This window comes from Rattus rattus, chromosome 8 (assembly GCF_011064425.1).
Source record: "Rattus rattus isolate New Zealand chromosome 8, Rrattus_CSIRO_v1, whole genome shotgun sequence".
Lineage (NCBI taxonomy): Eukaryota > Metazoa > Chordata > Mammalia > Rodentia > Muridae > Rattus > Rattus rattus.
The window spans coordinates 67038742-67060374 of record NC_046161.1 but is presented as its reverse complement, the minus strand read 5'-3'; the positions used below and the strand labels follow the sequence as shown (position 1 = coordinate 67060374).

Below are 21633 nucleotides of genomic sequence, written 5' to 3'. Positions count from 1 at the left end.
CAGAGAGGAATCAGAAGAAGTGAGAACCACTGTGGAGATGGCAGGACTCTGACGAGAGCACAGGAAAAGAGGCACCCGGAAAACGCCAACGTGGCAGCTGCACACGCTGAGCCACGTGAAGGAGGGTCCTGGCTAGACAACCCACACAGAGGGCAGGTATGACTGTGCATGACACATGGGTAACAGTGGCCCAGCATCTCCCAGCAGCAGGGACCGAGCTGAGAAGCCACATCCCACTTGCCAACAGCATCACATTAGCACGGGGCTCACTTTATAAGAAACAGCACTCTGAGGCTCAATTTCCAAGGTTGTACGGCATGGTTCCTCCATCCCTTGCTGAGCAGTCACTCACACTCAGTCTGGTGATATCCAAGAATTAAAAAATTAGCTGAGTTTTTTTGTCATTCATTCTTAGCCAAGAGGAGAGAAAACTCACCACAGGAAGTGTAGGCTGTTCCTCAAAGATACAGGTTTGCGAGCTGCCTCCTCTGCTGGAATGGTTCTTGAGGGGAGGAAAACAAGTAACACTTTGAGGTCTATCCTCAAGCACAGGCAATGGAATGAGACTACGGGGACAGAGTAGGACACAGCATGTGGGAGGGTGTTGCCAAGATCCACAGGGGATGCTTTCTCTCTCCACCCTCGATCCTGGTCCTTCCACTTTCTGGTCCTCTGATGTCCACGACTGGACTCGGATTTTCCCTGTGTACAACCACTCTAGATCATTCTTTCATCCTGTCATTCTTATCCAGTTTAAATATGGCTTTTTTTTTGCTATACCCAAATAAAAAAATTTCACGTTGATTACCCCATCAGTGACAAGGGGTTCCTGTTTCAAGCCACATTTCTGCATGTCCAGATTGCCGGCTCTAGCCAGAGGGCTGGTTCTAGCCCCACTGTTCTCTGGCTGCAGCATTCAACAGAATTTCAGCTTGGATGTGCAGCACCAAACACATGCTTCTGCCCCGGGAAAATGCTCCTTCCTCCTCCCAGGCCACTTCCCGATTCGCAGCTCAGGACTGGGCATTCCATGCCAATGACTTATTTCCTGGAAATCTATAGTCTCTCGTCCCCTTCACCTCAATATACAAGCTCTAACCACTAAATGAAATATCTTACTCTTGTTATTAAATGATATGACTTCAAAACTTATAAATATAAAACATAAAATCAGAATATCCCAAATTGTATTGTTTATGGTAACACAAATGGTTAACCTAAATTCATCACAACAGGAAATGGTGTGTACTTTCAGGACAACTCGTTTTTGGTGATTTTAAAAGAACATTGATATCCATGGAAACAGTCCAATTAGCAAATGAAAAAAATAACCAAAACGCATGTGTAAGAGGATGTCAAGGGTGTGGCTGGGAGGTAAGACACATGCTCTGCACATGTAAGGTTAAGTTTGATCCTCATACCCCAAACCAACCAACCCACAAAAACACAGAACAGGAACACACACATGGCGGCACACACACACACACACACACACACACACACACACACACACACACACACACACACACACACACACACACCATTTAAAATTACATATAGGATCGGGAGAAAGGGCTCCGCAGTTAGTGTGCTTGCTGTTCTTCCACAGGACCAGACTTTGGATCAGCGCCTCTCCTGTAAATCCAGCTTCAAGGGATCTGATGTTCTCTTCTGAATTCCCTGGGCACTTATGTGCCCATGTGCACAAACCCATATACAGATGTATAGACATGCACACGGATACATTAAAAATAAATCTTCTGTAAAAACGTTAAAGGTATGTAAGTATGTGTATACATGTATGTTTATGAATAGATATAGAATGTCTAAGACACTATATATCAAGCCACTGATACTTATTAAGGCAACATAATTTGGAGTTAAGAAGGAAGAATCATTTTTGATTTTGTAAACCTCAATACTGTCTCAGGGTTCAACCCATTCATGAAATGGTTGAAGAATACACCTAACAGTGATGGTAACTCACACAAGGCCTAAACATGACAAGGGTACACTGCCGCATCTGGCTTTTATTTTACACAGTTCTGGCATCGTGTTCAGGGTCCCATATAAGCATGGCAAACACTTTGCTGAGTCATCTCCCCACACCTATTCTGTAAATCTGATGAATCCTTTCCCTGGGCCACTGACTAATTAAATAAGCAAACGGGAAACAGAAGAGGCTGTAGGAAAGAGGAAAGGGGTCAGGGAAAGGTGACCTGACGGATACTGACATAGGTAGGGGACATACAACCGTGTAAGTGAAGCTTCTTGAGGAAGGGGCTAGAAGTTAGCAAATAATTGCCAACTGCAGTCCAACACTAAATGCTAGTTCTTCTAACTGCTCAAGTCTGAGATGTGTTTGAACGTGGCTATGAATAAGTAGGAATGGCTGTATTCCAATGACACCTTATTTATGGCAACAGGCAGCTGCAGATTTAGCTCACAGAGCGTAATAATGACCCTCACTAGAATGAAGTCCTGGGAGATCAAGGTGTTCTGTCCACTTTAGGACAGAAGAACTCTCAGTGAGTGAGTGATTATGGCACCTTGTTCCTGGCCAGCCAGAGGAAGCAGTCACTAGCCGAGTAATAATGCAATGAATGACCAGTCTGCCTTCTACTGAGTCTGGCTCGATGATACCGACTATAAAGGGCCAGCCAGTTTCTTCTCATGGGGTGGGATACAGTGGAATGCTTCTCTCTGGGCCCTGTAGATAGTGAATGAAACCATTACTTCTCTCTTCATCTCACCAACTGCCTCCATCTAAACATGCACTGGCCACATGTGTGATTTAATGCTGAAGCCTCAGAAGGAATAGATATGGCTCTAGTAGTTAAGAACACGTACTGCTCTTCTATGATGAGGGTCTGGTTACCAGCATCCCATGGTAGTTCACTCTCTGTAACTCCAGTTTCTAATCTGTCATTTATGTTGGGCCTCAGAAGACATCGAACATACACATGGCATAGATACATGCAGACAAAACACACGCACACGCACACGCACACACACACACACACACACACTCTTTAACATCCCCATCCCCACCCCTACTCCAATCTCAATTCATACAATCAAGACAGACAAGAGGCCTCCCCCACTCAGGAAGTGGCAGACACAGGCAGGGTCATGGCAAATCCAAGTTGCCTTTTAAATTGTGTCTGAACACAGGCAAAACAACAACAAAACCCAAACAAACGAAAGCAAAACAAAGCCAAAAGAAACATGGCATTGCCCAAGCTGAAGAATACCAAACAGCTGCCACGTCTGCTCTGCTCTGCTCCTCAGTGAGTTGTGTCCTCACGGGAGCTCTGGTGACTCAAGCACACCATGCAGAGTACACTCCTCGCTCCCCCAACCTCCTTTAAAACTACCTAAGGAATGAAACCCCACTGTCCTCCCTGACATCCTCGCACCGACAGTGAGTTCCTTCCTGCTGAAATGAGCAAGTCAGCGCCTGGTTGCAATGCTTCTGATGGGTTTTCGAGGAGGCAGTGAGTGAAGGGCCCTGAGACCAGTGTGCACTAGGACTATCCACATTCTGCTCCACGGTGTTACGGGGAAGGAAGGGTAAGTGAAGAACCACACTGGGAAGTCTCAGCAAGTCACCATCACACGCCATCGAAGACAGAAGTTTACATGAAGCACAGCTGTCAAATCTACTCATGACATGAAATCACAAAGCCATGACAAAACCTAAAACATCTTACTGAGCTGGTGACTGGCTGGCTGGTGGCCGGGTTTCCATACATGGTGAGTCTGGTATCTAACTCCTCTGCGAGGCGGACCTGCACGTCTGCGTGACCTGACGGAGGCGACTGAACAGCCTGACCACTGTACATGGTGTTCTCATCTTCTCGTACAATCTCCCAATTCTGAAAAGAACAGAATCCACACTCATCCACTGCTTAACTGTGCTGGGAATGGGAACAAGAGAATGGCGGGCTCATACCTCAGGGGACTCGTGGTTGTCAGGGCCATCCACATCCTCCGATATCTGCCGCCTGGTGGTAAATGCTCGCTGTGCCTGCAGCTGAATGTCACCATTCTCATCATCTGTGAGGTCATCCCTAGGGCAGAAGTGTAAGAAGGTATCACCCTGTCTTGTTACACTTAGAATCAAAGTCTGCAATTAGGAAATATTTAGATGGAGTTTATGGGTCTGGTATGCTGATCAGACTGTCAGCACACTGGTAGCTGGTCTAGGGCACTGGGGCAGGAGAGAATATACACTGGAGTAGAAATCTCAAGCATGTGTAACAGCTGATGTGTGGTTCATCACTGTGCCTAGTTTGATCCTTACATTATGGTAAAACACTGACCAAAGGCAACCAAGGGAGGAAAAGGCTTATTAAATTCTACAGGTTCTAGTTATGGCAAAGGGCAGGACCAGAAGCAGAGGTTATGGAGGGGTGCTGCTAACTGCTTCCTCATACCCCAGACCACCTGCCCAGGGGTGCCACTTCCCACAATGAGTCACACCCTCTTACATTAATGATCAATCCAGAAAAGGCCCTCAGACATGCGTACTGAAGACAATTCTTCAACTGAGGTTCCCGCTTACCAGCTGAGCCTATCAAACTGTGAATTTTATTCACATATATGGTAACAAAAATGTTAACTAAACTTGTATAAATATTCATGTGTGGAAGTCAGAAACCTACTTGCAGGGAGTAGGTCTCCCTTTTTATCTTGTTGGCTCAGAAAGATCAAGCTCAAACTGCCATGAATGGCAGCAACCTCAGTTGCTGGGCCGGTTACATTGGCCCCGAAAATATTAATTTGTTTGATGTTAGACCAAGATAGCTTAGGAAATCAGTTGTTTAAAAACACAATTTTTGCCACAATGGTGACATACACCTTTAATTTCATTAATTAGGAGGAGGTAGCTATCTTCGAGTTTGAGGCCAGGCTGTGTCTACAGAGCAAGTTTCAGAACAACAGGTTCCAGGGCTACACAGAGAAAGCCTGCCTCAAATACCAAAAGCCACCAAACACGCACACATTCTTAAGGTGAAACATGAAAAACTGCATATCCTGGGGCTGAAGAGACATCTCAGCAGTTAAGAGCACTGGCTGCTCTGCTAGGACACAGGGCTCAGTTCCCAGTGCCCAAGGGGTAGTGCACATCTACAACATCAGTTTCAGGAGCGTCTATCCTCTCTTCTACACAGACCTACATGAAGGCAAAACAGCCATACACAAGGAATGAAGTAAAAATTAAGAACAAAAACGGATACTGGACAGTTGGGGGTGCTGTGTGATCTATCCGTGGGTGTACACACTGTAGTGACTGTGAGCGCTTGGTGTAGATACCATTCATCCACGTCACTTCAGGATCATAGGAGCACTCAGCCTCCTCAAAATCCAGATATTCAACCCAGCATTCCCACCAGACAGAGCGTGAGAACGGTGTCTAACTGTCCATCTGTCCACAAGCATCTTCTCCCAAACCCTCCAGCCACTAGAAGATCATTCTCTATTGTGACTTGTAAAAACATAATTGTGATTAATGGTTCTAAGAAATGCTTAACTTTTTTTTCTTCCACCTTTATACTAAAAAAGGCCACTAAGGAGATAGCAGCTTTAATATATGAAAGGTTATATATATTCACCCTTGCCCTCTGCATGTGCATGGCCCATGTCTACCATCCGAATTAGAGAAGGGCCCTAACAAAGAGCCTTCATTAGTGACCCCTCCATGAGTAAAAACTAAATTATATTTTAAGAACTGGGATGGTGGTTCAGTTGCAAAGTACTGGCTTAGCAGGAAGACGACACTGGGCCCAAACTCTAGCAGCACAACAGTGCAGAAAGTTACGAGTGGCCTTGACCTTCGGACCCTCCTTCCTCCACCTCTCAAGTGCTATGAGGCAGGAGTCACTTTATGTGATGCTGGGAACGCAACTCTGGGTCTCCTGTAGGCGAGCACTCTACCAAGTGAGCCACAGGGCTAGCCTGAAGTAATTTTTCAACATATGTGGGTTTTTTTTTATTACATTTTATTTATTTACTTGTTATGTAGTGTGTTGAGAGGTGTGAGCAAGGCATGGCGCACATGTCGTGGTTAGAAGATGGCTTTGGTAATCTTCTCTCTTTCTACTCTCTGGGCCCTGGCAATCAAATTGGAATAGTCAGGCTGGATGGCAAGTGCCCTTCACACCCTAAACCATTTTGTTGGCCTCCAAATAATTTTAACTATTATCAAATCGTTTATTAAAAACCTCAGGTAAGATAGAAGTTTTTCAGTGGTGGTTGGCCTGTAGTTTAGGGATCCCTACACCACTATAAGCCTACTTGAGACGCAGCACCAACATGCTAAGTAGCAGCAAAATCTATGCAGATTGGCACATACTCAGGGCTTGGTCTTTTCCATTGTGTTGTTCTAGACTCATGGTTTACGTAGTAGGTCCTTCCAAGGACATCCTGCCTCTCCTCCCACCCTGGAGGTAGGGGAGAAGGTTCTGGTGGATGCTGCAAATGGGTGGCAGCATCTGGTTGGTCCAAAACAACCCAGCCAGGCTGAAAAACAGAATGGAAGCGATTAACTTGATGACTTAAAACAACAACAACAACAGACAAAAAACCCAAACCCCCAAACTCTTTATAAATTACAAATAAAGGAAAGTTTACATTCAATTCAAAAAATTGTGCATAAATAGAATTAGTCCATGTTCAACTCTTAAGAACAGAATGTGAATACTTTGTAACCAAGGCTTTCCTGCAAAAGGATAAACATTTCAATACTGTTTGAGAATGCCTTAAGTTTTCGAAAAGCTTAAAATACAAAACAAAACATACTAACAAAAAGGAATAAAACAATAAACCCCATGACAACTAAAACCAAATCCTTTCAGTAACTGAACAACGATGTGACACTGGAAGGTGCTGAGGAAATGAGAAACACAACTGAAGCCAATCTGAGCCTGGCCACTCACCCCTCCCACTGAGAAAGTGCACCACTTATGGTAGAAATCAACAAACACTAGAGACATTTAAGAGTTGTCCACTGATGTCCAACAGAGACAGGAGAGTGCCTGAGAAACAGTCACCACTCGGGGATGTGTACTGAAAGACCCAGCATCACGCTGACACTGAAATGTGCATATTTCTCCCCTACATCCAGGACAAGCATTGTGGCCAGGCCAGAAGAGTCAAACAAGGGATTCTAAAAAAAGAAATGCACAGGAATTTTGGGTCTTTAAAGAGACAAAATATATAATGCCCCAAGATAAAGTAAGGAATTAAGTGGAAAATGTACTAAGTATTAGTATTAACATGCTTTCGTATTAAAAACCTTTAACGGGGGCTTGAGAGGTTGCTCAGTGATTAAGCACATACTGTTCTTGCAGGGATCTGGTATCTCTGGGCCACACGCACACGCTCTTGTGCGCTCTCTCTCTCTCTCTCTCTCTCTCTCTCTCTCTCTCTAGTTCAGTGGGGAATATAGCTCAGTTCATAAAGTCTGTGCCTGGCATACATTCCATCCTAGACGGCACGATGGGTTATTTTCCTGGGGCCGATCTATCAAAATTCTGATAAAATTATTATGTCATAATAAATGTTTTAAAAATAATGAGTCAATTTTCAAGTTCAAATAGAAACAAACAGGCCATAACCAACATCATTCTAAGAAAGAAGAGCTGCATGGAGAAGAGTCTGTCAGAGAAAACAATCTAAGTGGTACACACAGCTCAGAATAACAGAGTAGGAAACACAGAAAGAATAAAAATCAGAGGAACGTGGCATTCAAACACATAGACACTTGTTGAGAAAAAAAAATTAATTCATATCCCTACCTAGTAACTTATACCAAGATATACAACAAAGCCAAATGTTTACAAAGCAAACCCAAAGACTGTTAGAACAAATTTGGAGAAATTTAAAGCAGGAAGCTGTTAAATATGATGGCAAACCCAGAAAGCACGAAAGAATTATGAACTTCCTTGGAAACTCAGACGCACACATGCCCCAGTGCTGCTGAATCAAAGGAAAGCAGACAAACTGGAAAGGTCTTCCATACTGGGACAGATAAACACCTGCATACAGGGCTTCTATTCCTTGTGTTGGCAGAAAGTGTGCAGGCAGATACAGGCTGGGAAGAGCAGCTCAACCCTTGGAATTAAGAAAGGAATTAAGTGGAAAATGGACTAAGTATTAGCATTAACATGCTTTCGTATTAAAAACCTTTAACAGGGGCTTGAGAGGTTGCTCAGTGATTAATCACATACTGACACCTGACAACAGAGGGTCAGGAAGATGAGAGGAAGAGGGACTGGAGGAAGAGGGGGGCTGAAGAATTACCTGGGAGGGGATTCTATGTGGGAAGCTAAAGCTAGTCCCCCCCTCACGTACACTCTCTTTTTCTCTTTCCACTTCCACAGGAGCTGATACTCAAATTTCATTCTCTTCTCCTCTATTATTTCATCTCGACATTTTTCTGTTTTCCTTTCCTGTATACCATCATAATATGCCACTTTATAAAAGAAAATCTAATCCTGTGTACAGAGTCAAACTACATCTCCCAGGGGTTGGTCTCAGAAGATGTGGTCTGAGTTTGCTAGTCCTTTGCAAGACTGTTTACTCAAGACCTCCGTTCTCAGTTTTTCATTATTTATTCTATGTGTTAGATGTTATACGTGTACCTGTGCATGACACGCAATGCAGTGTCCATGGATGGCAGAGGCACTGTGTCACAGAAAACTAGTCACAGATGGTTGTGGGCCACTATGTGGGTGCTGGGAACTGAATCTGAAACCTCTAGAAAAGCATCCAGTGCTCTTAACCACTCAGCCATCTCTCCAGCCCCAAGATTTCTTTATTGAATGTGGCCAATGGCTACTCTGCTATCAGATTAATAAAGTCTAACAGTAAAAAGGAATTTACTAAGGAAATTAAAGAAAGAAGACACACAGGGACTTCAGAGAAAAAAGGTGATGGGGAGGGGGAGGGAGTAGAAGGAAGACAGGGGCAGGGACTGTGATCAAGGTACATTACAGGCATGCACGCAGGGACATGTCAGGTATATTACACGCACACAGGGACAGGTCAGAATGAAAGCAGCCTTTCATGATTCTGAGTGTGTTGAGGGGGTTTAGAGAGGAATCCTACTGCTGAACATGAAACAAGACACTGGAATGAAAGTTCACCGTGCCCTTCCATTCCACCATTCACACTAGGTGACTTATCAGTGCCTCAAAGCCCAGTGCCAAGAGGGCTGATGCCCTCTGGCCTCCACGGCACCTGCACACATAGTATATGCATACATGCATACATACATACATACATGAATTAAAGAAACTAAAAAAAAAAAAAAAAAAAAAAAGAATATAAGGCCAGAGGCGGCTCAGGCCTTTAATCCTAGCATTTGGGATTGGGAGATACCGGTGAGTTTGAGGCCAGCCTGGTCTACAGAGTGAGTTCCTGGACAGCCAGGACTATACAGAGAAACCCTTTCTGAAAAGCGCTGAGGAGTACACACTGGCTGGTTGGCCCTTAGGCTTTCAGGGGGTTCGTCTTGCTGAGGAAGTGGGTTCTGAGGACAGAGCTTAAAGTTGGGGCCTCAGGCTTTAGCCTACTGAGCCATCACCTTGGCCCAAGAAAATGTGTATTTCTTCTTTTAAGGTCTGCTTTAGTGTTGTCCGTGTAAATTCAGTAAGGAAAACAACAACAACAACAACAACAAAACCAAATAAAACCCAAAACAACGGAACTTATTTTAGGGTCTTAGAAAATGAAATGATTTCAAATTTGAAAAAGTACAACTGTACCCCAAACATTACTAGGAATGATAACATTTTCAGTCTTCCCTAAGAAACATTATCTATTTTCCTCATAAAATAATTTTCTACAAGACAAGGAATCCTAATTACTAGTCTCAAAACCAATATGCAAATACCTACAATTTAATGGAGTCAGAGAGACCAGAAACTAAGTACAAAGTACTTAGACCAACATTTTACCCTAACCTTGTAGAATTCATCCCGCTCCCCTGATGATGGCAAACACAAGACAAATGTTACACAGAGCCACATTTACTCAGAAATGCAGGCCGCCCAGAGCTCGCCTCCCTCCAAAATTACAATTGTTTTCTTTTTCAAATAGCAGAATTTTAAATATTTAGTCACAAACTAGATGTCAAAGGAACAGGCAAGACTTCTCTGGTCTCTGGCTGCCCAGAAGATAAATAAGCACATTTGTGTCTGAATTCCTTGGCCTTTTCATAAATAAACAACACACTTACATCTCTTGAAATTATAAGGTGGCCTCTGAAGGAATTCAAACATTGCTACGGGAGGCCACAGCATGAAGCAAGGCCAGTCTACACCACAGAGGCGAACTGTGAATGAGGTGCCTGTGATCCCAGAGCAAGCAAAGCCTGGAGAGAGTTCCCATGGAATGAGATGCTGCTCAACGTTTAAAGACTCGAGGAAAGCCTCTTCTTTCTTCACAGCACAGAATCTTAATGTCAAACAGAATTCCTGTACCACACAGCTGTGTACAGACATTTATACCCATCAAAATCTCGTACATGTGGGACCAAGTGAGAAGGCTGCGGTATGAAGGCACTGTGAAGGTGGGAGCTCACAGAAGGACGACCTTCTGAGAGTTGTCCTCTGACTTCTACAGCATTCCACAAACACCCTGGACACGCACACAGACCCACAAGTGTACTCACGGAGGGAGGAAAATGCATGAGTGAATGTGAACAGGGTTTGGAGAGACGGCAGGTAAGAACACTCACTGTTCTTCCAGAGAATCTGGGTTCAATTCCAGCACCCACATGGCAGCTCAGAACTACCTGTAACTCCAACCCTAGAGGATGTAAAACCTCTGACCTCACAAGCACCAAGCACACACACCTAACATATGAACACCCATGTAAAATGAACAAACAAGTAAAACCTATAGAGAAAATAAATGTATACTTGAAAGATTATTATAAGGAAAACAAAGACAACAGAGCAGCAGAACGGTAACCAAGCAGGTGGATATGTATGTATTAAGAGTGGGTAGTAATGAGCTTCAGTCCCCAAATTAAGGGTCATTATATTCTTGGATTTAAAGAGTAAAACAACTTTCTACTCTCAGACATTCCCCTAGGAAACAAAATCTCACAGACACATGAAATACCAAAAACTTTACTAATTTACTTCCTGTGCCAGGTATCCAGGCACATGAACTGGAGCCCACACCTCAGGGAGGGTCCCTGGCATCATAGCTCTCATGGAGATTAGAGCAAACCCTCAATCAAAGAGAGACAAGCCTGTGAAGAAAACACACACAACAAAGAACCTTCCAGATCAGAGCGCGCCTGTGCACGCGCGCATGTGCACAGTTGCGCGCTCTCTCTCTCTCTCTCTTTCACACACTCACACACACACACACACTCACACTCTCTCTCTCTCTCTCTCTCTCTCTCTCTCTCTCTCTCTCTCTCTCTCTCTCTCTCACCCACTCCAGTGTGTGGTAGAATAACTAGTTATACCTTCTGATGAACTCTGCCTCTAAGGGGACCACAGACAGGACGTGGATTTTGTCTTTTTAAAGCCAGGGAAGAAACCCTAAAGGCAACCTAGTGAAGTCCTGTTTCCCCACAAAAGGAAAACCTAACACATCTGAGGTCACAGGGCTACTCATGTGGGGCAAAGCCCACCCCACCCTGATACTCTTCCTCCATGTACCCAGATGGCTCTCAGGCACCTGGTCTGACTCTTTGTTAGCTCTGTCACCCATGAAAACCAACAACTTATACTCACTTCGAATAAACATGACAAGAAAAGCAACAAGAATTAATATACTAAGTTTCTTTTACACTAATATAATTATTATATAGTGACAGCAATTTTCACATAGTAATGTCTACAGACTTAGCTTTACAAACATATATTTTCTTATTCTAAATTAGACTAGGACATGGTTTTTACAAAAAAACTAAAGACAATGATGTAATTATAATAAACACCTGCATTGGTAGATATTTCATTTCCTATTTCTACCTTTAAGTCTACCAATAACAACCACTCTACAGAGTAAATACCATCAGAACTGCCTAAGGAACATTTGCTCAAGTCAACATCCTGGTGATTTTCATTGCATGCATTAGTTTCACTGAACACCCTATTTTTCTACAGAGTATGTAGAAAGATATCAGATAGCCCATTTCAGCCTAAGCAAACATTCCTGGGAATCTCACCTCTAACTCCTCAGCCTGGTCTGCATTTTCATCATCTGAGCCGTTTCTAGGTAAGTAAGTCATTTTTAATCTCAGATAACCTTTAACTCTTGATTTGTGGCTGTGGAAAAGAAAACAATTATTTATGAAACTTGAACACCAAGAAGAAGGCATTTATTTGCTGAGTTTACCGAATGCCTGCTGGCTCTGAGGGGATCTACTCGGGGCACAGTGTCAAAGTCATGTTTCTGTTAAGATAGAAAAGACTCATCAAAGAGAACAGAGGTTAGAAAGGAGAGCAATGGGGTATAGAGGAGTGGAAGAAGGCAGGAGGGAGAAAGGGAGGCTATGACCTGATGGGATGGGTGAGAAGGGGTAACTGAGTAAAGGACAGGGAAAACCCCGCTGGCACTTCAGCGGCTGGTAGCACACAGTGCGATGTGGAGATGTAGTCAGAGGTTCTAGCAATGGGAGGAAGAGCTGGAGAGGTAAAAAAAAAAAAAAAAAAAAAAAAAAAAAAAAAAGGTGAGACTATATCCTTAGCTATTTTTGGTATGCACACATTGCAATCAGCCCCGAACTAGAGGAAGAAAGAGATTGGACTCTTAGACTTCCTATAGAGGAATTAAACACAGGACTTCGCTCACACAGAGAATAAATAACAACAATCACAAAGCCACGGCTCCTTTAAGTTGTTTTAATATTTATATTGCAAAGTCTAGGTTAAAGCAGCCATTTTAAATGAAAAAGATTTAAGTGTACATAATACAGTATTCAATGCATTTACTTTGAAATAATAAAGTAAATGCTATGGTTTTCCCAGATGGGTTACTCTGACTTGTGATGATTAATCACACATTCTAAATTGATTTTACTTGACAAAGTGGCACAAAAGATCAAAAGGAGTTTCACTTAGAACTTAAAATTAAAATGTGGAGGACTGGTTCAATGGCTAAAGAGCACTTCCTGTTCTTGCAGAGGATCCAGGTTCAGTTCCCACTACCCACATGGCAGCTCACTTAGGGCGGTAAGATCCAGTGGACCTGACTCCCTCTGCTGGCCTCATCTAGTACTGCACAAATGTGTTGCACAGACACCCATATACAGTAAATAAAGTGAGCAGCTCCTTTTCAAAAACTAATGTCTTAGGGCTGGAGAGATGGCTCAGCGGTTAAGAGCACTGACTGCTCTTCCAGAGGTCCTGAGTTCAAATCCCAGCAACCACATGGTGGCTCATAACCATCTGTAATGGGATCTGATGCCCTCTTCTGGTGTGTCTGAAGACAGCTGCAGTGTACTCATATAATAAATAAATACATCTTTAAAAAAAACAAAAAACAACTAATGTCTTAGTTAAAAAAAATTTTCAGTTCAGGAAATTGCAAAAACAAGTGCACTAATTTGGCTTAAATTTTATTCTCTGTTCATGCTATTTTCTCTGATTGTGTGAATCTTCTAAAGTATTTTTGAAATTAAATTTAGCAAAATAAAGTTAAATATTTTCTTAATTTGTTTCTGTGCATATGAAGGAAGCAGCACATTTGTTTTACAGGAAATAACTGCTATTAGATAAATATAAGGGGGACAAATCATTCCTAAATTTTGTGTCCTTTTAGGAATTTTATTTGCAATGTGCATAAACACTGTTTAAAGATAACTATGTGCTGGGGTGCACCCATAGTATCAACACTAGGAAGAGAAAGGGGGAGTCAGGTGTGGGGTACACACTTCTGATCCCAGCAGTTCCAACACTGGACTACACAGCCAAACAGTGTCTCCAAAACCAAATAAATAAGAGGAAAACGAAAAAAAAAAAAAAAAAAGATAACTATGTGCATCTGTGTGTGTGTTGTATGTATGTGTGCATGTGTGTCCACAGACACCAGGAAGGCAGCAGATCCCCAGAGGCTCCAGCTGTGAGTCACACAACATGGGTGTTGGGTCCACTGAAAGAGTAGCGAGCACATTTAACAACCGAGCCGTGTCTTCCAGCCACCTCAGTGTATTTTAAAATCTAAGACAACTAAAGCTTTAAAACAAATAATACAATATATTTAAATAGTTTATCTATAGGGTGTTTAAATCCTGACATTTTAAAGGTTTAGCAAAGACAAAATGTGTGGTATGGGAGCGGCATGTATAGCTGGAGGATGGCTGAATGGTTCAGGAGCACTGGCAGCTCCTGCGGAGGACCTCATACAAGTCTCAGCAGCACCGGCAGCACCAAGGGATCTGACACCCTCTTGTGGCCTCCTTGGGAACTGCATATACACGATGCATATTCAGGCAGATAATATACATAAAATAAAAATAAATAAAAATCACAAAAAAATTTAGCTTAATATACTATAATCTTATATATTTACTGACCTTCTTGGATGAAGAACAAAATCCTTAAATGTATATGGTCTCTCAATTCTTGGGTTTTCAGTCTAAAATGAGAAAGGGGGTTAAGTACTTTTGAGAGAATTTATGAACTATAATGAAAGGCATATTGAAGAATGAGAAAAGGAAGTTTTAACTTGTTAAAAGGGTCAGCTGGTAACCATGTGACTTTTGCTTCTTCTACAAGAGGAACTCCAACAAGTGCCAGAACTAAAGAGGTCAGCAGAGTGGGGTGTGCAGAAGAGGGGGGCGGGCTGAGGTGTGGGAGCAGGTAGGAGGCAAGTAGTAGAGGACAGTACAGAATGGGCAGAACCCCGCCCCAAAGGAACATAGGATATGTACAGTATCAGCAGCTTGACTCAGTTAGAGTAGAAAGAATTCTAGAACAAAACCATCAACAGCCTGGAAAGTAAGAGCAGGTCAAATATTCACAAAAGTCTAAGATCACTAAACACTGCATAAAGCCAAAAGCCTCGAACACTGAGAGGGGCACAGGTGGCTGGCTCATTAATCCTCTCTTTGTGTTGCTTCTCTACTTCTTTGCATTGAAACTAACCTTCCTTCCTTTCTATGGAAGTTCTCGCTATAAAGCCAGGCTGGCCTCAATGTTATAATCCTCCTGCCTTAGCCACCCAAGTATCAGGATTACATGAAGAACATACACAATAAGAAGCTATTTCCTTAACATTTTTTGAAATTATTTTCTCTGGTTCGTTTCCACTCTGCCTTCTGACTTTCTTTCGGCCCACCATGTTGACTAAGGTTTTTCACCTGGTCTCTCATCTTATTTGGACACTGTGAACCCTCAACTCCTCCTACACAATATACAGTTAGTTGCTACTAACTGACCACTTTCAACTTTGAAATTTCCCCCATTTTATATCAGAATTAAAAATGTACATTGCATGTGTACAGGATCCATCAGAATCCAGAAAAGGACACTGGGTCCCACGCAATGGAGGTTTCTGGTAGCTGTGAGCTGTCAGGAGAGTGCTGGCAACTCAGTCCCCTGAAGCACAGAGCCACTTCTTCAATCCCCCCAGTGACATTAGATTCTGAAAGGCTACCTAAGACTTTCCCACTGCTGTTTCCAACTCCATTTTCAGGAGTTTGAACTGCCCTGCAGTCCCTAAGTTCCCATCCACAGAACCCAGGCTCTGGCTCTGCTTATAGGAGTAATTCCAAACCCTTTAAGTCCAGGCTCCATCTTGCCTACCAATCCCTGTGGTTCAGTTTCTTGTTGGAGCTCATGTAAGGAAATCTTAAAAGAGAGTGAAAAGGAAAATTGAGATGAATTTCGGGAAATGGCTGACATACTAAAGATTCATGTTAGCAGTTATTAAACTAAAAATCACAAATACAAAGCCAAAGTCATGGACAACTATACTAACCGGTAAAGGATAGAGAGGGACATCCACTTGACCCAGGAAATCATCTCTTGTCTGTAAAAGAAAGGAGAAACAGTATTACGCATACACTCAACATCACTGTTTATTCTTTGAGGAGAAGCTTGTTTAACCCACTGCAGCATGGGTGGAGGTCAGTGAAAACAGCAACACCCTGTGGTGCACTCTTGGGTGAGACAGCAGGACTGGTCCTGCAGATAGTTACTGCACAACAGGAAGTATGGACGTGCAAGCACATGACAGAATAGCAGTAGAAGCAGAAGAGCTGCTCTTGAAGAGAGATGGATCGGTGAGAGGGAGGAGTCAGGCACACAACCGTGCAGTGCACAGGAACTGTTCAGTCCTTAAGCAAACATCTGCTAAGTTCTGCTTAAGGGGTGGGAAAGCAAAGCGTGGAGTTAACAACACAATGGGAAAGTAAGCGATGAAACCTCAGGATAAAAAACAAACAAACAAACAAACAAAAACAAACAAAAAACCAACAATCCTCACTGGTCCCTGATCTGCCCTCCTTAAAGGAACAAGGCTCAAAAAAAGACTCCAGGCAATGTTCACCCAAGAAGCAGCTTGTGGCCAGCCCAGCTAAGGTAGCTTGCTAGACTGAGAGTCAACAGTCTTCCAGGAAGGGACCACAACAAGCTCTCTCTCCACCCAGAACCGTATGCATGAAATTTACTACACACAAAACAAGAGGGAGGAACCAGGCAGAAAATCATTTGAAAAACTCCAAGTAGGCAAGGTTTTTTCAGGATTGGGAAAATAGAAGCTTAAGTTTCAATAAGCAGATGCCTGACGAATCTGAATTACGAGTGAATAATAAGCACATTATTATTAAATGCTAGAAATTATGGGAAAATCTTGAAAGACAGCAAATTTAAAAACAAAAACAAAAAGGCAAAACCACTGCACACAGGAAATAACAATGCCCATGGTGGAGCTACGGAGATGCTGGGTGGTTAAGGGTGCATGTTGCTGCGATCCAAAGTGGCTCACAACTGCCCCCACCTCCACCTCCAGGGTACCCGATGCCTTCTTCTGGTCACATTCACCCACCCCAACCCCATACCGACAGACATAACTGAAAATAAATTTTAAAAATTTAAAATCTTGGGGTTGGGGATTTAGCTCAGTGGTAGAGCGCTTGCCTAGCAAGCGCAAGGCCCTGGGTTCGGTCCCCAGCTCCGGGAAAAAAAAAAAAAAATTAAAATCTTTGACATATAATTCACATAAAGTTTACCCACTTTAAGTGTAGGCGGTGTATATGCAGGTAGGATTGATTACATGTTGAGGCTAGAGACTGACATGTTAAAACCAGGTGGCATCCTCTATCCCTCTGCCTTACTTTATTTTATGTGCATTGACGTTTTGCCAGGGTTTACATCTGTGTGAAGGTGTCAGATCCCCTGGAACTGGCGTTACAGTTATAAGCTGCCGTGTGCATGCTGGGAACTTAAGCCAGGTCCGCTACAGAAGAGCAGCCAGTATTCTTAACCACTGAGCCATCAGGGTTTATCACTGACCCTGGAGCTGATTTGCCTGAACAGGCTGGCCAGAAACTCTGTCCACTCAGGTGCATCTGACACACTCAACATTTATGTGGGTTCAGGGTTTCCAAACTCAGGTCCTCATGTTGGTAGCACAAACCACCCAACTAACTGTGCCGTCTCCCCAGTCCTATTCTCTTCCCTTTTTAAAGAAAATGAGATGAATTGTCGTAGACTGTGAGTGTGTATGTGTGTGTGTGTGTGTGTGTGTGTGTGTGTGTGTGTGTGTGTGTGTGTGTGTGTTAAGCTGTCTCTCTGTAGGAATAGTTTTCATGAGACACTGAGGAGCAGGAGGATGAAATTAATAAACAAGGGGTTGAGCATGCTGGGTGGATTGTAAGGCCAATAAAATTAATGAAGGGGCCTGCAAGTGTGAAGCCCAGAGGCCTAGACTCTAAAACCTATATAAATGCCAGTCTGGTGTGGCTGGCCGCCCACCTATAATTCCAACCTGGGAAAGAAGCAGGGGTCCCCCATCAAGCTGGCTAGCAGACCTAGCCACATCAGCAAGCCCCAGGCTGGGTTCAGAGACGCTGTCTCAAAGAGTAGCATTGGTGAGCATTGGTGAGATGATTCTCAGCATTAACCTGAGGCCTCTACAAGGACATGGACACATGTGTAACCACACACATGCATTCATGCGCACACACATTATGCCTCCATGAAAAACAAACAGTAATCAACGAAATGAAGTCCTCCACACCTCTGGCCACAAGATGGGGAAAGACCACGAAATGAAGTACTCCACACCTCTGGCCACAAGATGGGGAAAGACAAACAGGTAAAAGGGATATTGACTCTCCAGGAACGTTAGCTGATAATCCCCACAGCCATTGGTGTCACTCAACGATTGCAGTAAGAATGGACTTGACCTGCCCCAAGCACTACCCAGCTGGGACATTATTCATCAGGTTGGAGTCATCTTAATGGAATTTTTCCTCCAGACACTTGTTTTTTCCTTCTGGTTCGAATTTTACCAAAATAACCTTTTCTAAGCAGCTAGCCCCAGTTGGGTTTTCCTACTGCAGGGTCAAAGTGCTGTCAGCCCATGTAGAGCAGGGACACCATTAGACCATAATGGTGCTGAGCTTCTGTACATGGGGCCCAAGACAGGCATGCGAACATTTATCCCTTCATTTCTCATGCTGAAATAGTAACTATTTGAGCAGGTTTTTCAAACATGGAGTATGAAATACAAGCATCAACTAACTCTTTGTGGAACAATATGTCAAGCTGTCCTTGAAGATAGAAATCCTAGTTGAGGCTTTTTGACATAATGATTGTAAGCATCCAAAATAAACCACCAGGAAGTCATCCTGGTATCTTCTGCCAAGTCCTACTCTCAGAGGAATGGGTATGTGAGCATAAATCCAAAGGACAATCTCAGATGTCACTCAGTCCCCAGGCATCACCCATTTCTCTTTGTTTCCAGACACTGGAATGTGGTGTCACTATCTGAGTAGGATAACTGACCTGCAAGTCCTAGTGATTTGCCTATCTCTGTTTCCCATCATATGCCACCAGGGCCACTCTAATCTATGAGGTGGGATTGGAACTCATAGGTCCACATGATGACTCAGCAAGCACTTTACTGACAGACATCTTGTTTTGTTACATGGTCGGTTGGTTGGTTGGTTGACTAGTCTTGCCCAAAACAAGGTTTCTTTGTAAGCCCTGGTTATCTTGGCACTCACTCTGTAGACCCAGGCTGGCCTTGAACTTAAAAGATCCTCCTGCCTCTACCTCCTGAGTGCTGGGATTAAAGGTGTGTGCCACCATGCCCAGCTTTGACCAATTTTTAAGGGTTCTATGTCTGTGAGTGGCAGGAGTGCATGCTTATACTTAGTACATTGTCGAAAATGCAAAAGACACAGTGTGTGTTAAGAAAATCACATTTTAATGAGGTATGTTTGAATTAGTCACTCCAGTACTAGATGTGCTTCTAGAATATAATCAGGTATATAAGACAATAAATGTGAAGGTCAGGCAATTTATGTATTATAAATTAATTCCCATAAGCACCTTGAGAATCAGGTTAAGTAAAATGACTTTTAAGATAGTTTTAATCTGAGTTAGTGCAGTTATATATCCCACAGAGAGGAAACATTTTCCTGTGTCCATCACTGTGTCTATAAATTGAGTAATAATTCAAGGTGTCTTCTCTAAAAAGGAACTGACCAGAGGCAGAGTCGGAGAGGTTACTTCCTATGGAGAAACACCCTAGTCCTATTGGAAAAGCCCTACATTACAGAACCTACAAAAACTGCACTCTGATTCTCTTTCAAAAACAACAAACAATCTGACCCCCCCCTACACACACACACTGAAACTTTAGAAATTTTAAAACATTAAAAAATTAAAAATATGGGCTGGAGAGATGGCTCAGCGGTTAAGAGCACCCGACTGCTCTTCAAGAGGTCATGAGTTCAATTCCCAGCAACCACATGGTGGCTCACAACCATCTGTAAAGGGATCCGATGCCCTCTTCTGGTGTATCTGAAGACAGCTACAGTGTACTCAATATATAATAAATAAATAAATCTTTGAAAAAAAAATTAAAAATATTCAATTAAAGGGAAACTTGGGGAATAATTTTCTGGAAATCAGAATAAGGAAAAAATAAAAAATAAGAGGAAAGCCAATTATATGATCAATCTAAAAAGTGCCAATCTTGGGCAGTAGAAATTCTAGAAATAGATTAGATGGAAAATCCTTAATGAAGTAACTCTTCAATTAGACATGTTAAAGTATATGGGTCATCTCATATCTTGGAATCTGGATAGTCGGGTGTTTGAATGAAACATTTGGAGATTATATTATAGCATTTTTTTCTCGCTGTTCTCTATAAATTATGTTGTCCTCCCATCTCATTAAAGGCTCTTTAAATCTCATAATAATTTTTGTTACTTACATCAGGTTCATATTCTGTTTCTGGTAAATACTTCAGTTAGACTCATTTGCTTTGAACAGGACTTATGTGTCCTTTAAGCTCTATGACCCTGTAAGGGCTGAGCCTTGGTCATGAGGAAAGGCCATTCTTAACTAAAACAGTCATTTGAAAGCAGCACCGCCTCAGAGGATCCCACCTCCAGGCTTGGAGGAGCACAAATACTGTCTATAAGCTAGCTGGATGGGCTTTGTTGAAATGTTCTTTAAAGTCTTCTCCATTCAATTTTCCCTGCAGAAACCTGACCTGAGTCTCTTACTCAGACACTGAGTTCTAGGGCACCATTTTAGTGGAATGTGCAGGCTATGAATCAGTCTACTGTGGAAACTAATCCTTGGGTCAGGATCACAATATTCCATTGGCACTCACCCCAGGGACGCGATATTCATTTAGGAGAACCATTCAGTCATCACTTAAATAGCCTAGATTGGTTATATGTCCCTGCCAGGGTGTCAGCTCACCCTCAGCCAGCAAGATCAGTTCTACCTCATCCCAAAGGGACCGCGACTTTATTCATTAATCAACACTTTCAATGGTGAACTCCTGGTTGTGAACTGCCTGATGTGGGTGCTGGGAACCCAACGCAGGGCCTCGCTCCAAGCCCTGGATAGTCATGTACGCTGCTCTAAAAAAAGGGCAATTGCTGAGTGATTTAATACTGATTTAGAGTTGACTTTTAGTAGCATTATAAAAGTATAAAATGATGCCCTAACTTTCTTTAAAGTAGCAAAAGGGAGAGCCACAACTGGGCGTGTAGAGTTTACAATGTCTCAATTGTTACATAGTGCTGTTTAAGAATTACATAGTTTCAGTAGCATCCTGACTGGCATGCCTGAAGAAAGTATGCTTACAAGATTCAAACAGTGCTTAAAAAAGCCAGAAGAGTTAAGGAAAACAGAATATTCCAACAGTCCTCATGTTGAAAAGGGAAAATTTAACATAACCATTTTTAAAGAAACACACCAAGGGGCTGGAGAGATGGTTCAGCAGACACTGGGCATGCCCCATGGTGCACTTACACACATGCTGGCAAATTGCTTATACATATAAAATAAAAACAATTAAAAAATAAAATAGCACAGATGTTTCTGAATGGCAGATTTTGGTTAGTGCCCAACTATTACCACGAGCAAAGATGTATATATAATCCTCTTCAACATCGAATGAAAGGTC

The 21633-nt window shown here is 42.7% G+C and overlaps 1 protein-coding gene across 2 annotated transcripts in view; it reads right to left on the bottom strand.

Moving 5' to 3' along the window:
- The window catches only part of Nedd4 (NEDD4 E3 ubiquitin protein ligase), an 84915-nt gene that overhangs the window by 22238 nt on the left and 41044 nt on the right, over nucleotides 1–21633 (bottom strand). For both annotated transcript variants that reach the window (XM_032910856.1, XM_032910855.1), the window contains 7 exons: nucleotides 15955–16005; nucleotides 14549–14610; nucleotides 12200–12299; nucleotides 6359–6525; nucleotides 3956–4073; nucleotides 3714–3878; nucleotides 437–502 (listed from right to left, as the gene is read on the bottom strand). In XM_032910856.1, the coding sequence (XP_032766747.1) occupies nucleotides 437–502; nucleotides 3714–3878; nucleotides 3956–4073; nucleotides 6359–6525; nucleotides 12200–12299; nucleotides 14549–14610; nucleotides 15955–16005 (729 nt within the window). The remainder of the gene's footprint in view (nucleotides 1–436; nucleotides 503–3713; nucleotides 3879–3955; nucleotides 4074–6358; nucleotides 6526–12199; nucleotides 12300–14548; nucleotides 14611–15954; nucleotides 16006–21633) is intronic.